Source organism: Anabrus simplex, chromosome 1 (genome assembly GCF_040414725.1).
Source record: "Anabrus simplex isolate iqAnaSimp1 chromosome 1, ASM4041472v1, whole genome shotgun sequence".
In the NCBI taxonomy this organism is placed as follows: Eukaryota; Metazoa; Arthropoda; class Insecta; order Orthoptera; family Tettigoniidae; genus Anabrus; species Anabrus simplex.
This window is the reverse complement of record NC_090265.1, coordinates 1,380,435,196-1,380,452,596: the sequence shown is the minus strand read 5'-3', so window position 1 is coordinate 1,380,452,596 and position 17,401 is coordinate 1,380,435,196. Positions and strand designations below refer to the sequence as shown.

Genomic DNA, 17,401 nt, shown 5'->3' with positions numbered 1-17,401 from the left:
AGTTTGATTAAGTGATAATGTTGTAGATAGTGTGTTGGGACAAACAATAAGTAGATGGATCTGTAATGGTAGTCATTGTTTAAAAAGGAAAGAATTCCTTAAGTTTGTTGTATTTTTCAATGTGGACTGGTAATTTATTAAGCGTAACATAACCATTTCTAACCTGAAAATCGGTTTGATAATAATACTTTTCAAGTGATTTTCCACTTTTTAATTAACTTCAGTGTTTGGCATTTCTTCTAAATGCGTGATGAATAAGTGTTTCCTGCATTTCGCAGTTTTGTTCCTTCAGAACGACGTAACGTAGGATCCTCGCGGATCATGTTGTTGTTGGTTCCTTCTGAACAGCTGTTCGGGTGATGCACATTTAGCATCGGGATTATTTTTTTCCTTAAGGGTGTCACGAATGACAAATACATGGTGGAATTTTATTTCAATTGTGAATGCTGCTGTTAACTCGTAATGAACACCATGCTTTCCCATAATATTTCGCGACCTATCCAAAGCAACTGATAGTCAATTTGGTTCGATTAAGGGTCCATTCGGCGGGTGTTCCGTATCCGCAAGGGTATTCGACTGGTGGATAACCTTAATTGAGAGTAAATCAGGCGTTCTACTTGTTGAAAGTCAGATTTTCCACGGATCCAGTTCTCGTTTGGAGTAATAGGTGCCCGGTTTTCAGGTCTTTCCTTTTTCAGTTTTTCAGTTTCGCTGTCCACTAATTTATTACTTTCCCCGAAGCAACTCTTCGATATTGTGAGAAATAAATCAACGCTATGCAATGTGACTGCGTTTGAAACATTCAATAATAAATGATTTATAGTTTTTTTATTTCAAGGATTTATATAAAATAATAATGTTGTCGTGCCATTTCAAATTTAATAAAAGTTAGTAAGCACATATTTGCTCCTCATTTCAAGTAGTTAGGCTCTCTTCTGAACCCCATTGTTTGGTTAAGATCGTGACCGAATTTCTTCCCGCAACGACCCATGATTTAAGAGTTCAATATTGCTCTGCTGTAGCAGCTGTGGCCGACCAACGATGGAATGGTAAGTACAAGGGTTCAGTACAATGTGGCGCATTGAGGTGGTGGGAAGGTGGCCACCAGAAAGGCCTAAAACAATATGGTGGGATCAGGTCCGGAAAGATAAGAGGAGGATGGGCCAGAAAGAATGTGATGCATCAGACATAAATAAGTGATGGTTGTGAGTTGGAGAGGCCTAGTACCAACTGGGGTACCAGTCGCTACAGCAGTAAGTATGGGAATAACATTACTGTTCCAGGAAAACATAAGATGTTGATTTCAACCTCATTTTTAAGGACAGAGTAGAAGAAAGACGAGGTAGAGTAATTGTTTACAACTGCATAATTATCCTCCTTTCATCTAAATGTCCTTACTAATATGCATAAACATGGCATCCTTAATCTGATTATTTTCAACCAGAAAGAAGAAAAATGGAAGAGAGGAAAATCTCAATTCTATTACAAGAGTGGAATGAGGCCAACATCGTGTCTTAGCTACACAGCAGCTCTACCGCTATGATATGAACATCTGGTGAGTGAACACTGGCATTTAAATATTTGGCAAGTACTAAATAAATTCTTAATTTATTAAAAATGTTTAGATTATTCATGTGAGATTATTTTATTTACCATCTGAATCTGCTTTAAGAAAAAATCAGCTCAATGTTTTCTTAATATGAAGGTTTAAATGTAAGACAAAGTTAATATTTTATACAAAAAAAATCTTGACCAAAGTAGGATATACAGTATTACTATCTTCTTAAAGACACAACTATTCCAATCTCATCAGAATAAATCTGATCATATTTCAAATTTATCCTCTTTAATGAAGCCCCTAAAATTTCACCATCTTCATCAAATGGACATGATACTAGGAATACGATATGAAATTATAGTATGTAAATAAAATAAGAATATTCACCTGTTTGAAGCAGTTTTTCATCTTGGCCAGAATCAAGGCTTATTTGATCAATGTGATTCTGACTTGCAGATTTAGATGAAGGTAATACTCGTGTTGGAGAATTTGAATGAGTATGTAAATTTTCAGAACTTTTCTTTATACATGCTGCTACTGTGTTTAGGAAGTCCAAATTCTCTGGAAAAGGCAGTCTGTTTGTACCTGTAGGAAAAATATTTATATATTATGTAGTGGGTTGTAAGTGAAGTATTAAATTATGAACTTAAAAATTTATGGTGAAACATACTGTAATTCAAATCTACCTTTGAATTGAACAGTTTTACACCTATTCTTTTATTCAGAATAATACTATTTGCAAGCTGCCCAAAATTTTCCAGTAACCATCACTTTGGTAATGTTTTGGAGTAACTTTTGTCTTTTAATTAATTGTATGTCTTTAGAATAAAATATATTATTCTAAACAAAAGAATTCCAAAACTGTTCATGGATTCAGACATGTGTGGTGCAAATAAGTTGCAAAAGAACATATAAAAGGAAAAATGGGCCATGCATGTCACATGTTTCCTGAGAATGTTTAGAGAAACTTCCAACAAACTGAATGATAGGAAACAATCAGAGATAAAGATTTCTTATTTTACATATAATTTCCTAAATCTCTGTATATTTGGTTTGTAAATATACTTTTCTAAAATCAAATGACATCTTGGACATGCTTTAATTGCTAATGTCATCACTGCTGTGCCAAAACTGCGAATGTGACAATGCTCTTCTTACCCATTATTTCCTTTAAGACTAGTCACGCCTCCCAGCCGCATACAGTCCATCAGAACAATCTTCGTTGAGTTCATTTTTCTATTCTCTTGTGTAAAGGAAAATGAGCCTCACTATACCATACTGTAGGATGTATCTTTGCATGACATATTTACCCACTCTTGGTGTATGATGTATTTAAGGTTCATTTTCCTTCACACATGAGTATAGGAAAATGAACTCAATGAAAATTGTTCTGATGGACTGCATATCAATATGTGGCTGGGAGGAGTAACCAGTCTTGAGGGAAGTAATCGATAGGAAGAGCATTACATAAAATCAGCTTCATGGTCCGTATCGCACTTCAATAGATTCACAATTAAGTATTTATTTATTTTCCACCTAGTCGATACAATGATTGCTTAAGGCAATTTTTAATGGTCAAAAGTGGTACATGTTTCGTATATTATCAACATCTTGTTTTAGTCTTGTCAATCTTATGTTAATTTTAAGGACACTTCCTCTAAAGCATTACTTTGTCAATTTTATATATTTTTCATCTAAACAGTGTTATGTGGCTGAAGATGTTGATAATATACGAAACATGTACCACTTTTGACCATTAAAAATTGCCTTAAGCAATCATTGTATCGACTAGGTGGAAAATAAATAAATACTTAATTGTGAATCTAAGGAAGAGCATTGTCGCATTCGCGGTTTTGGCACAGCAGCAACGATGTCAAAAATATAAATAAAAAATAAATCTATTTCAAATTACATCTGCACTCATTGAATTTTTTAGACTTTCTTTTAGAAACTGCAAAACTCTTTACAAAAAATTAAAAATATTCTTGTAGTTCTGGTCAGAACCTCTCTTTTGTAGTGATGCATTTATAACTGCATTATGATGGAAGTATTTGCCTGTATCCCTTTAGATATCACTACTGTGAAATTTTTGTCATATTTACATACATTTCTCTCTCTATAAAGAAATGCTTATGAGTTTATTCATTTAGATCAGTGCTTTCATAGACTACATAACTAGACACAATAGTCTTTTGGGTTTTTGCCGATAAGTAAACTGTAATAATTTTTGGGTGATTCCCAGCTGTAAGACATATTCATGTCAAAATGTTACAGTTACCACTCTCTCACCTTTAAAAAAGTTAAATCATGTGATTCTTTTAAAATAAGTGTCAGGAGAGTGAATATAATGTACAGTATGTTGAACAATGTATGTTCAAAAACATGTGCAAGTTTATGATCATACTGTTCTAAAATGGCACAAAAGAACCAAGATGACTGAAATTATTATCATCATCATCCTTCTTATCCAATTCCTGTCAATTAGGGGCTGATCACGAGGTTATGCCACAATCTCATCAATGAATAGCTATTAAAAATACTCTTCCAGAGAGCCCTACACCTTGCTGATCACTCTTGATTTGTTTGGCTGTGCCCATAATTACTAAGTCTTCCTATCATTTCCCCAGTACATCTTAGCCTCTTTTTCTTATGTCGGTAATAAAAATAACTACAGTATGAGCCTCAGTCGAGTTGCCGGTTATTTCCTGTGCCGTGTCTAGGCAAGTGGATAATGCAATAGCTGCCCAACTCGCATAGCTTGTCCAGTGATGTAATGGTCTCAGGTAGTCTGCGATACGCTTTTGTTCAGCATACAATGTGATTGCTTCTTATACAGCAGTAACTGATTGATTCAGTATGTTTCACGGCTTCTGGAGTGTAGAATAACATATTTTCATGTGTTGTAGATTTTTAAATGCAATTTGCACCAAAACTTTGAAGATTCATGAGGCCGAATTGCAGAGAGGGAACCAGAATATCATCACACACTACAAGACTTTTCTACAGGCCGAGGGATAGCATTTTCAACACTTACTGTAATGGGGTGTATTATTGTTTTGTGTTTTTCAATCTGATTATCAATTCATCAAAGTTTATGTGCATACAAGAACAGTGTGACGGTGACTGAGCTATCATTTACCAACATGCAGGAAGGACAGCAATCCTTGTAGGACTTGCCCCATACAATGTTATTGGTTTTTATGTTGCACTATCTACTTTTACAACTTTTGGAGACGATGAGGTGCCAGAATTTTGTCCCACAGCTTTTTTTTAATATGCCGGTAAATCTGCTGACACACGGCTGACGTATTTGATTACCTTTAAATACCACCAGACTGAGCTGGATTCGAACCTGCCAACTTGAACCCAGAAGTCGAACAGTTCTACTGGCTAAGCCTGCTTTTCTGCCTCCCATTGTTTGAACATGTTAGATGTGGCTGCTGTGAATTTTTGTCATGTTTATATATATTTTTTTCTCTGATGTTTTTCCTATGGGTTTAAAAGAGCAGTGTTCTCCCCAGAAATTTTTGTCAGCCGGGTGGCAAGAATCAGTAGCCGGGCAGGGAATACTACGTAAAACTTCATTATTAAAAAAATTCAATTCATTCCCCTCAGGGAGTTAACAGTAATATCATACAGCTAAAAATTAACTGCAAAATTGAACTATTTTAGTGTTATTATCACAAACAAGGCATAACAGAGTATTTTGAACTTCTAGTGTTCTATTGCTCCTTTCAAATCATGTTTCAGCGTACTTAGGCCTACCACTCGATTGGTGTGAACATGTGGACTGCCATACAGGTTTGTGACGTCATGCGGAAAAGAGGGCTCGCATGCGATTCCACACTAATCCAGACCCCCGCTCGCAACTACGTAGTGGTCAAGCTAAACATTTGATCTTCTATGTAACTGATGCAATTATGCTAATAGTAATAATGATTTATCATTTAAATTAACAGTTTTACAGTATTTGCATGTTAATTTGGAGCACCCAATGACTCAAATATGTATTAATATTATGTAATTAGCACATATCTAGGTTATATTAGCTGAGCGGTCTCTAAAAATGGCAGGGCAGTGCGCGCATTAAAAAGGTCCTAGGGAGAACACTGAAGAGAAATTTGCATCACACATGTGGACTTGGCCCCGTTTTATGGCTATCCGCCCTTCCTAAGGCAAACCCTAAATATAGGGACGTATTCAACTATTATAAGTTTCAGTGGTGGTGTTGGAGTGTTGTGCGTAAATGAAAAGGTGTCTTAAGACAAACACAAATACGCAGTCCCAAAGCCAGGGGAATTAACCAGATAAAAGCTAAAATTCCTTGCCTGGCCAGAAATCAAACCTAGGACTCTTTGAATTGAAGATCATCATACAGAGCACTGGACTCATGATTGTTTATAAAGTAAGGAAGATAATAACTAAACAATGATCTTACTAGAAAAGGCCAATACTTCCCGTTTTAATAAATTTATCTGATGTCCCTAACGGTTTCTTGTTCTTCTTCTTCTTACTTTTTTTTCCTGAAATGTTTCTGCTTATGCAGGTTGTTCAATGCCCTAACTATCCTGTTAAATAAGAAAATAATTAAATAACAAACCTGAAGGATGCATTTCCATGTATCCTCCCATTTCAGGTTCAGTCTCTTGCAATTGTTGGTTTGAAGTGGTAGGCTTGAAAGGGCGAGCTGTGGGGGGGATCTGATAGTTTTGTTCTGCTAATGTGCGTGCTGAAGGGGGTATTTGGTAAGTTTCACTGAGTGGGCGAGGATGATGATACTCTGCATTGTCAAAACCTGATGAAAAAGAAAAGTTTTAATTTAGAACTGAAACCAGGATGACTGGATAAACAACAATGCACATACTTTAGTATTTTTAATTTGTCACTGCTTACCTGTTGGTTTGCCATTGCTTTCACTTATAATCTTGAGGTAACTGTACATGCTGGTGAATTCAGTCATTTGCTTCCCAGTTGGGGAAAAGAAAAACAGAGAAGCACAAAGTTATTGCAAGGTGAAGTCATTTATTGATACAAATACCACAACTATTGTATAGGAAATTCACAATTTTCCCGTCAAATCTAGAACAGAAATATGTTTAAAAATATATTATAAGCTCCTAAACTAAATGAAGAAAACACAGAAATAAACTTGCCACAATAACACATGTAAAAGCTGCACTTAAAATATATACAGCATCATCAAAACTGATTTTTAAAAATAAAAGGAAAAATGGCCAATAAGAATTCAATAAGCTGGAAGAAAAATATTATAGATCACTAAACTATAAGAGAAATATTATATATTACTATTAGTGGTGTAAAAACTGAGTGGAGTGGCCGCATGTGTTAATGCACTATGGCAATGCAGCCGAGTTCCGCATTTGGAAGACGGGTGGGTTTGAACCCCACCATCAGCTGTCCTGAGAATGATTTTCTGTGCATTCGCATTTACACTTTCAGGCAAATGTTGGGCTAGTGTCGGTGTCCAAGCCCTCCCGGGTTGGCGCCATGCATCTCGTACCACATGCCTTGTGCTGTGTTCTCTTGTAGGTTTAATCCTACTGTGACCATTACCATTATCAGAATGAGATGGCAGATAGTCGTAAAACTAGCCTCTTGCACATATTTTCTATTGTCTTTCGTTGTAACAAATGAAAAATGAAATGATTTTAGAAAGTCCATTAGCTCTAGTTCCGAGAAAACTGGACAAAACAATGTAGTAAACCACTCACTACCATAGACTGTTAGAACATAGACCTGTAAGTCTACTGCACTCCTCTATGAGTGCTAAATAAACCATGCAGTTCTGGAATAGGCAGCTCTAAGACAGCAACAATGCAATGGCACGGTGTCATATGTAGCAGTGGCACTGTGTACACTGGTGCCCAAAAACGGCATGATGCTTTTCATCACTAATTACTATCCTATTACAAGAGAAAGCAAATTATAAGGATACTCTGTGCAGCTCTAAAACATGCATACATATAGCAGTTTAGTATTAGTAAAAATAACTGGAAGTTTCATAAAAAAAAGTAGGCATTACAAATGTTATTAAAAGTAGTGATTTCTTTTTCCTCAGTAACCTAAGCACGCATAACACACACAAATTACTTCAACCTACAGTATATATGTTTTTACTCTACTATTTTGCTGCTGACATTCTAATCAGTTAATAAAAATAAAAAAAAGAAGTTTGTATTTCAAAGACAATTTGTAGATCTTTACCATATATCCCCTCAAAGCATTAGCTAGCTTGGAATGGCCAGCAGCCTCTGCCATCTCAGCTGGAGTCACATCACATGCATTTCGGATCTCGCATGCATGTTCTCCTCCTGGACACTCTAACAGCTGCCATGCTAGCTTTTCCAAACCAAATCTTGCAGCAAAATGCAATAATGTTGGGTATTCTTCAGCACCTGAAATGTACAGGAAGATGTTAAATTTTTGCATATAAATGTTTATCTGCTTGCAGTGATAAGCAGTTCATTATAATTCTAGATGCTTCTGGCTCAGAAACATATGAGACTGGTCAAAAATGAAATCAGAAACATTGATGAGAACAATATGAAATCAAACCAACTTCGCCAAGATTGTAGCCAATCCAAAGAAGAAGATAATCTTTCTAAAGTTATTTCCAAACCACTATTTCCACTGGAATCTTTTAAGTACCAGTACATGGTTGGAATGCAAATAAATTAACAACATTTGAAACAATATTTTGCTGGGAAGTATGTCAAACGTTTGGCTTCTGGCAATTTCTTTAAATAATTGTAATTTCTGTTGCAGTATGCATAAGTTGAGTACTGTTCATTACATGTTACTTTACCAGTTTAAATATTTTATATTTATATCAGTGAACAGCAATAATAACAAGTTTTCAGCACATGTAATAGACAGGGGTGGTGATTTTTAGCATTCTGAAATCAGATATTTAACATTTTGGTTTGAAATTAGCATTTGTAGCATTTGTACATTTGCAATTTAGCATTTCACAGCATTTTGAAAAAACACAGAATTTGACTTAATGCTGATAAATAGGTACAGTAATGTCTTTCGGTAATATTAAAGTGAAATTAAAATTGCATTTGCATAGAGCTGTAAAATACATGTGCATACAATACAATAAAACTGTACATTCATTGTAAGTTGATGTTGGCTAAAACATAATAGAAAAAATAATTATAGCCTACAGATGGAAAATCAGAATAATAAAAAGAAAATATACTAAATTAACTAAGTTATGTTCATGAATCAGTGACACTATTGAAGAAAATCATTGACCATACCTTAATATTTGGTTCTGTCATTCATGTTCTCCTATCACTTACAATATTAAACTGTAATTACTAAAATATCTTTCAACAACTATAATTATTGTAGGACCCAAAATACTTCCATCAGGTATGAAAAGTGATACAGACAGTGAAGGGGATGATGATGAAGACGTAATATTTTATCACCCTGAGAATTCTCTACTTGTCCGGCCCCGCGGTGTAGGGGGCAACCCGTCCGCTTGTCACCCGGCGGCTCCAGGTTCAATTCCCGGGCCGGTCAAGGGTTTTTAATTGTTAATGATTAATATCCCTGGCCTGGGGACTGGGTGTTTGTGTCGTCCTTAATGTTCCTTTCTTCACATTCAACACTTTACACTTCTGCCATTTCCAAATACACGCAGATTCACAACATATAGTGCAAAGCAGGGACAAAAGATCTTCTTAGGTTGATGTCCCGAATATATAGTTTTTATTTTTATTTTTTTATTCTCTACTTCACCACTCTGCCTTTCACTGAGAATCCTGGAGCAAATACTGAAAGTTATTTGTGAAGATATGAGACATTTGTGGACTTGTTCTGTTTTTTACTCTTGAATTTTATCAGCATGTTGTTGATCAAACTAACCTATATATAAATCAGGTGATGCAGTGCCATGCCCTTATGATTATGATTTACAATGTAGTATTCTCTTCTTATCTAGTTTGGGTAGATTAAAAATGGAGGGAAAAATAGATAGAAGAAAAGGAAAAGATCCCCTCATCCCCCCCACAAGGTCCCTGTTCAGTATAGCAGGTGAGGCTGCCTGGGCAAGGTACTGGTCCTCCTTTCCAATTGTTCCCCTAACCCAACGTCTCACGCACCAGGACACTGCCCTGTGGCAGTAGAGGTGGGATCCCTCGCTGAGTCCAGGGGGGAATAATCAACCCTAGAAGTTAAATGGATAATGAATTTTTATTATTATATACTGTTATTGTTATGAGGTGCATAAGCAACAGCTGAGTTGAAGTGGACATGTTGAAAGAATGAACAATAAATGGAAAGCAAATAAATTCTTAAAACAAGGCTAGAAGGGAAGAAATGCTGAGGGAACCAAGACTGACATTTACAGAAAGTTGAGCAGATCAGGAGTTTGATAAACGAATGAGAGGGCTGAAGGGATAAGAAGTTGGAAACTAGATGCTATATTGGCATAATGGTAAGAAGAAGACAAATAAATAAATAAATAAATAAATAAATAAATAAATAAATAAGTAAATAAATAAATAAATAAATAAATAAATAAATAAATAAATAAATAACTATTATAATATGTGAAGTCCTGAAAATGTGTTCTTGATTGGATAAAACAAGAGGGCTGAAGGGATAAGAAGTTGGAAACTAGATGCTATATTGGCATAATGGTAAGAAGAAGAAGACAAATAAATAAATAAATAAATAAATAAATAAATAAATAAATAAATAAATAAATAAATAAATAAATAAATAAGTAAATAAATAAATAAATAAATAAATAAATAAATAAATAAATAAATAAATAAATAAATAAATAAATAAATAAATAAATAAATATTATAATATGTGAAGTCCTGAAAATGTGTTCTTGATTGGATAAAACATATTATTCTGTGGTATAATGACTTCTATTTTGGCTTTTAATATTATATCTATGCTATAAGCACTATTCTGCTGATTGGAAAGTTTTTACATTGTCATTCTCTTTGTGCGGATGGTTTTGGATGTTTTTCCAATAAACTTACATTTGCTTCATTTCTCTTTATTGCCTTCATCCCAATTATTTTTAGATCATTCTTTTTTAATTTACCATTTGACCATATTCCTATCACTATTCTTGATCAGTATGTCCATCAATAAATTTGGCATATATTAACTGAATTCTATACTTACTTGTATGTGGCCTATGATGAAGAGAGAGGCCTGCTGACTGGAGCAAGTTAAAATTTGGAGGGATATTTCGCTGAAATGCTGTGACGAGAAAATTGTCTAGTTGCTCACGGTCACCTGAACCAAAACCCAGTGTCTAAAAATAGAAGTAAATAAGAAGACCTTAAACATGATTATATTTGTTTTACAGTAATTAAAAATGTCATAATTTGCACAACACCACCAACCTGACACATGAACTCTAGAGGACTCCCAGAGGTCTGTAAAATTTGGTCCAGTTCTCTCATGCGGCTCTCACATTTTACTTGACGAGCACCAAGTACTTGTCCATTTTTTTCAACAATTACACTAGCCAACATTGATACCTCCAAACAGCACTCTGAAATAAACATGAATTTATAATCCAAAATGGGAGAAGTTTTAAACAGCACAGTACATGCATCAATCAATTTTTGGTTTGAACCAATACTATATAGAATCTTATCTATTTTAAGGTTTCATTTCTCAGAAAGAAGGGAGCCACTGAAAGTGCAATAAGCAAGTTATGTAAAAAGCAATATTATTGTGTGAATAATGAAATGACACCAGATGCAATGAGAAAGGTTACTAAAATATGTAAGCAACTTGTAACTTCAACAGCTTTACATATTATTGGAGATTTGAAAACATTGTCTCAGATAGTGAGGAGGATTTCCAGAGTGAATGGAAATGTGAAAACAAATTCTAAATAAATATTAAATGCTAAGTTGAATAATGAATATCAGCATTGATACAATATATAAATTATCAGTCAAGCATTAAAAATAGCCAACATCAGTGGAGTTCAATAGATTATAAAACCAGTAACATATAGAGATTTTGGGGGGTTTGAATATTCACCAGTACTGAAAGCTTCAAAATTAGCAGGTGAAGTTTTATTGAATTTTGATTGTAATTTCATAATAATAATAATAATAATAATAATAATAATGCGCGCGGCTGTGAGCTTGCATCCGGGAGATAGTAGGTTCGAATCCCACTGTCGGCAGCCCTGAAAATGGTTTTCCGTGGTTTCCCATTTTCACACCAGGCAAATGCTGGGGCTGTACCTTAATTAAGGCCACGGCCGCTTCCTTCCAACTCCTAGGCCTTTCCTATCCCATCGTCGCCATAAGACCTATCTGTGTCGGTGCGACGTAAAGCCCCTAGCAAAAAAATAATAATAATAATAATAATAATAATAATAATAATAATAATAATAATAATAATAATAATCGTATGGCCTCAGCTACCGTGTGCAGACATTTCAATTTGATGCCATCTTGCTGTTCGCTCGTCAATTTCGACGTTCTGTTTTACTATAGGCCTACTAGATGGCAGCCCGAGTAAACCGAAACTCTCTTGGGCATCTAGGGCTGAGCTTCAATTAATTTTGTCAGGTAAACACCAAATGTGTCACCAGAGATCTTCTACATGCCAACATCGTATGACATGGAGTGTTGAATGGACTTTTTTCCGCCCTTCAAAAATCCGACTGCCTCTGCCGGGTTTGAACCCGCTACCTTGGGATCTGGAGGCCGACACTCTACCACTGATCCACAGAGGCAGCTATTGTAATTTCATAAGAAAGATAAGAACCATGTTTTCTTTTCTCTATATCTTGAAACAATATGAAACTAGACACTATTTTATCATTTCTTACCCTGCTCATCTCAAAGTCATGCACCTGATTATTCCTTCAGTACATTTAACAATAATAGTTGAAATTATTTATTGTTGCAAATCACCAGATATTGGATTTTTAGGTAAATGCTTATTTCATACTTATAAATATATTTGAAGGACAACAAAACATTTTTATTTTCCTTTGAGTGCTTGGCCAGTTTACAGCTATATAATTTTACAGTCAGAGAATGTGATAAAACAAATCCATACCTGGCATTTGGAAGTGTAATGTGTATGGATTTCTCTTTCTAAAGACAGCCACATCTACATGCTCTCCATTCTTATCCACTTTTATTTTTATTTTGTCTTCATTTGTGATAGGTTCATTCAGCAGCACAATTACTTTATTTTGACCCTAATAACAAATGTAAATATAAAATGAATTTAGAATCAGAAACAATGAGAGACTGTAAAACACAAAACATGGTCACATTTCAGGACAAAAGGAAACCAAGACATACAGAAATATTTACATCACTAGTTAAATTTATAACATAAGAGTTGTTCAATTAAAATATAGACACAAGAACTGGAAAAACTGCAAAAACTTCAGAATAACTAAGAGGTGACAGTACTGCAGGGTTAACAGCTCAGAATGTGGTCAGTTTGAGAGATATGTCTGCTAAGTCTAGGAAGAAGTTGAAGTAACATATGTGTTTAATGACTAACTCCAAATGAATACAACATGGCAAAATTCAATTCTAATGCAATGACTGAGAAAACTGTTATGAAGTGTTTTTGTGCTCCATGGTAACACACATCAACACTTAACCAATGCAATGATGGACAGTTAATGCAGTTTTTGCTGGGGTATGGATTACCTGCCAAGATCTCTTCCCTTGTGATCAGGGTTGCCAGACGTCCCGGATTTTATGGGACAGTACCGTATTCGTGATAAACGTCCCGCGTCCCAGACAGTTCCTATCCGGGATGGCAATTGTCCCATATTTTGAACCTTGAGAGAAATACCCCAGTGTTTCCACCTCTGATAAGTACCAAGAGCTTTTCTTTTTTCTTTCAAAGCGAATAGATTTCTTCACTCCTTGGTTTCTTTGTCTGGGGTGAGTTCGTAGATTTTAAAAATTGTTTTTCTATTTTTTTGTTTGCAGTTCTCGGATTATGCATCCTGGGGAATAAGACGCATAATAGCGGGCAGCTGCCTGAGGTAGGCCGAATCCATCGCATGTTCGTGTGAAATTATCAGCTGTTTGAAATATTATGTTCTGCTGACTTGATTAGGTCTGAGTTGTTAATTTCTGTAAATTTTTCTTCAATATCACGGATAGATTTTTATGAAATTGTTAAGAATGACAAAAAACTGTTAACAGCACTTCAGAGAAATGAAAATATACTGAAATTGAAAGAACTGGTGTGAATAATTAAATAAACTAAGTTTTTCCCTATTTGTTTTACGTCGCAGCGATAGTGTCAGGTCTTAATGTGATGATGGGATAGAAAAGGGCTAGGATATTGACCGTGGCCTTAAGACAGGCTACATTTGCCTGGTGTACAATGGGAAATCACAGAAAACGATCTTCAGGGCTGCCAACAGTGGGCTTCGGCGACGATGGGACAGGGAAGGGCTAGGAGTTGGAAGGAAGCGCCGTGGCCTTAATTAAGGTACAGCCCCAGCATTTGCCTGGTGTGAAAATGGGCTTCGAACCCATCGTCTCCCAAATACAAGCTCATAGGTACATGACCCAAACCGCACAGCCAACTTGCTCGGTACTGTAAGTTTCAGTCTGTGTATAAATGTTAAGGCATGCATTAATAAACTGCACTATGTCAACGTATCATTTTGAAACGAAGTTTATAACTTGTAGAATACGAGCCCGTTTATTTCCTCGATCGCACATCTGTCCCGTATTTTGATTTTAGGTATCTGGCAACCCTGCTTGCGATAGTCACATTTTTGGTCTACTGAAGAAAGCCACAAAGAGTTAAGCATTTCACTACTGATCAAATGGTTCTGATGCTGTAAAAGAGTGGTTCAAGCAAAAGTTAGCATCCTTCATTACAGAGCGGTGTTTAGAAAAACTTGTTCAGCTTTGAAAATGGTACCTAAATGGTAGAAGTGATTATCTATAGAATCTCTGAAATTATAATCAGTGCGCTGTCATTGTGATATACTGTATGTTGGCCAATATATACAGTGCTCATTTCTAAACACCAATATATGTTTCAAGCAAACAACCTTTATGCAGGGTGTAATTGAAATAAGGTACGTTATTTGAACTAGTGATGGTATTCTAAGGAAACATCCTCAAAAAGTTTGCTTCTATCTTAATTAGTGCAGAAGAAAATAAACCACAAAAGTTTGGTAAATATTTTAGAGAAGTCAATAGGCACTATATACATCAATACAGCTGTGATTTCCCCAGATCACCCTCTCCTCTAAGGCTGTGCAATATAGGTCAATATGTCTTGAGGTAAGTGCACTGAGAGCATTCAAGCCACAAGCACAAGATTAAAACAGACCAGTCTTAATGATATTGGTACGACCAGAAACACAGCTGAATATCTTTCCTAAACTTCAGTGATAAACAGCTGTGATACAGGACATTATCTTAGTCATCGAACTTGTGACTAAAGAAAGGGTGCAGGTTCCGAGTGGAGGCAAAATGGTTTTATCAAATCATGAAATGTGTGATATGATTTTAATTTATGGTGGTAAGGCGAGAGGTCATAGAGCAAGGGTGAGAGTTTTTTTTTTTTTTTTTTTTTTTTACAATTTGCTTTATCACACTGATACAGATGGATCTTATGGCAATGATGGGACAGCGACCGTGGCCTTGATTAAGATACAGTCCCAGCATTTGCCTGGTGTGAAAATGGGAAACCATGGGAAACCATCTTCAGGGCTGCCAACAGTGGTGTTTGAACCTACTATCTCCCAAATGCAGGCTGACAGCTACGTGACCAAAACTACGTAGCCACTCACTCAGTGGGACGAATGTATCAGGATCGTTTTCCCAACTGAAGACACCCAAGTAATTGGGCTTTTGTTGCTGTTCTTCAGAGATTTCAAGACACTGAACAACTACAGCCTACATTTGAGGGAAGGGGCCATTCACTGGGGCTGATTATCAAAATTATTTTTGTCCTTTAAAACAACAACAACAACAACAAATCAATCAATCGACCAATCACATCCACGTATATTCGGTAGGCTACACAGTAGGTCTACTACCAGTCCAAATATCCCAATCCTTTATGTGATGTTGCAACAACAATAACAATAATAATTTGTTTATGTAGGGATTTTACCAGAGGAGACTCTTTCCTCCTCACCCCTACTAACAGGCAAACTTGTCCTTCGATTATGCAACAACTTCCCCTGACCTACATTGCCTCACCCCAACACCCTCTAGCAACAGCAGACTTAGTTTGCCACTGCTGTCTAAAGAGTTACTGAAAACCTAGTAACATTCACTTTTTAATATTTAATTCTTAAGTTAAAGATAGCTGACATGATAATTTCTTCACATAGGTTGCTTAGAATAATCTCTTCTACCACCTATTAGATAGGGATACCTTATTTCAATTACACACTGTATAAGAATGAAAGAGAGAAAAAATTAGTTAAATGTTGACGAATCAAAGGCAGAATACAGATAAGAAATCTAGTACTCACTTGAATCAATAATCAATCAACCAATCAATACTGATCTGCATTTAGGGCAGTCGCCCAGGTGGCAGATTCCCTATCAGTTGTTTTCCTAGCCTTTTCCTAAATGAAAGCAAAGACAGAGCAAGGTGACACTCATCATCATCCTCCTTTCCCCTTCTGTCATGTCAGGGTATTTATGGCACTTTTCCACCTTCCACTCTCCTTCCACCATTCCTCTTCTATCATTTTGTCCCAGTCCAGGTTTCCTCTTCTTGCACTCCTCTTTATTGAATCGATCCACTTTTTTCTAGGTCTCTCTCTTGCTCTCTTTCCCTTGAACTTCATCTCCATAATTTTGTTTTGTATTCTTCCCCAATCCTATTTACATTTCCATACAATCTTAGTTTACTCCTATCAATTCTCTCATTTAAGTTCTCCATTCTAATCTCCTTTTTCACATCTTTGTTTCTCAGTCTGTCTTTCCTCGTCTTTCCTATCATACTTTTTAGGTATTTCATTTCACTGGCTCGAATTCTACTCTCCTCCCTACTTGTCAGGTCTCAGCTGCATACTGTAGGTGAATATGGGTGCATAATACATTTTGTACGTTATCTCTTTACACTTCCTTGGTACTTCCTTATTCCAGATAAGATTTCTTAGACTCTAGTAGAATGCATTGCTCTGTTGCACCCTCTTGCTAATCTCCATGTCCAGCCATGTATTCTGCATTAATTCACTCCCTAGGTATTTGAAACTGGCAACAATTTCAATGCTTTGACCACCGATTTTCACAATGCATCTCGGTTTTCTCCTCTCGATATCACCATGGTCTTGCTTTTCTCTGCGCTGATATTCATACCATACTTTTCAATTTCCTTGTTCAGTATATCAAGTTGTTCTTGAACTTCTTTGCTGTTTGTTTCACAGACCACAAGATCATCCACAAATAGTAATAACTTCATTTCCTCGTTCCCATATGCTTCCTTTGTCTTCTTTGTAATTTCGTCCATAACCATTAGAAACGAAAAAAGGTGACAACACACTCCCCTGTCTTAGTCCAGTTTCATTTCTAAACCATTCTGTCTTTCTAAACAGAGTGACACTACTGATTGTTAAATGCCTTTAAAGAGAAAGGTCAAATACTAAAAGGCTCAAGGAGCTAGAAGAGGTCGAAAGGAGAATAAAAAGTAGAAAATGCAAAGTCGTGGTCACCCATGAACTTATGAATGAACTAGTGTGGAATATCAAAATCTCTCAATAGTCATACATACATTAAAGATTCACAGAAATCATTTTAGTTTCACAAAACAAAATAAATCTTGATATTCAACTTAGAGGAATGGTTGACAAAT

The 17,401-nt window shown here is 35.8% G+C and overlaps 1 protein-coding gene across 7 annotated transcripts in view; it reads right to left on the bottom strand.

The window, feature by feature from the left end:
* The window catches only part of LOC136858356 (uncharacterized), a 562,168-nt gene that overhangs the window by 37,252 nt on the left and 507,515 nt on the right, over nucleotides 1-17,401 (bottom strand). For all 7 annotated transcript variants that reach the window (XM_068225512.1, XM_068225514.1, XM_068225513.1 and 4 more), the window contains 7 exons: nucleotides 12,650-12,794; nucleotides 10,963-11,114; nucleotides 10,739-10,871; nucleotides 7,784-7,974; nucleotides 6,452-6,521; nucleotides 6,159-6,353; nucleotides 1,946-2,143 (listed from right to left, as the gene is read on the bottom strand). In XM_068225512.1, the coding sequence (XP_068081613.1) occupies nucleotides 1,946-2,143; nucleotides 6,159-6,353; nucleotides 6,452-6,521; nucleotides 7,784-7,974; nucleotides 10,739-10,871; nucleotides 10,963-11,114; nucleotides 12,650-12,794 (1,084 nt within the window). The remainder of the gene's footprint in view (nucleotides 1-1,945; nucleotides 2,144-6,158; nucleotides 6,354-6,451; nucleotides 6,522-7,783; nucleotides 7,975-10,738; nucleotides 10,872-10,962; nucleotides 11,115-12,649; nucleotides 12,795-17,401) is intronic.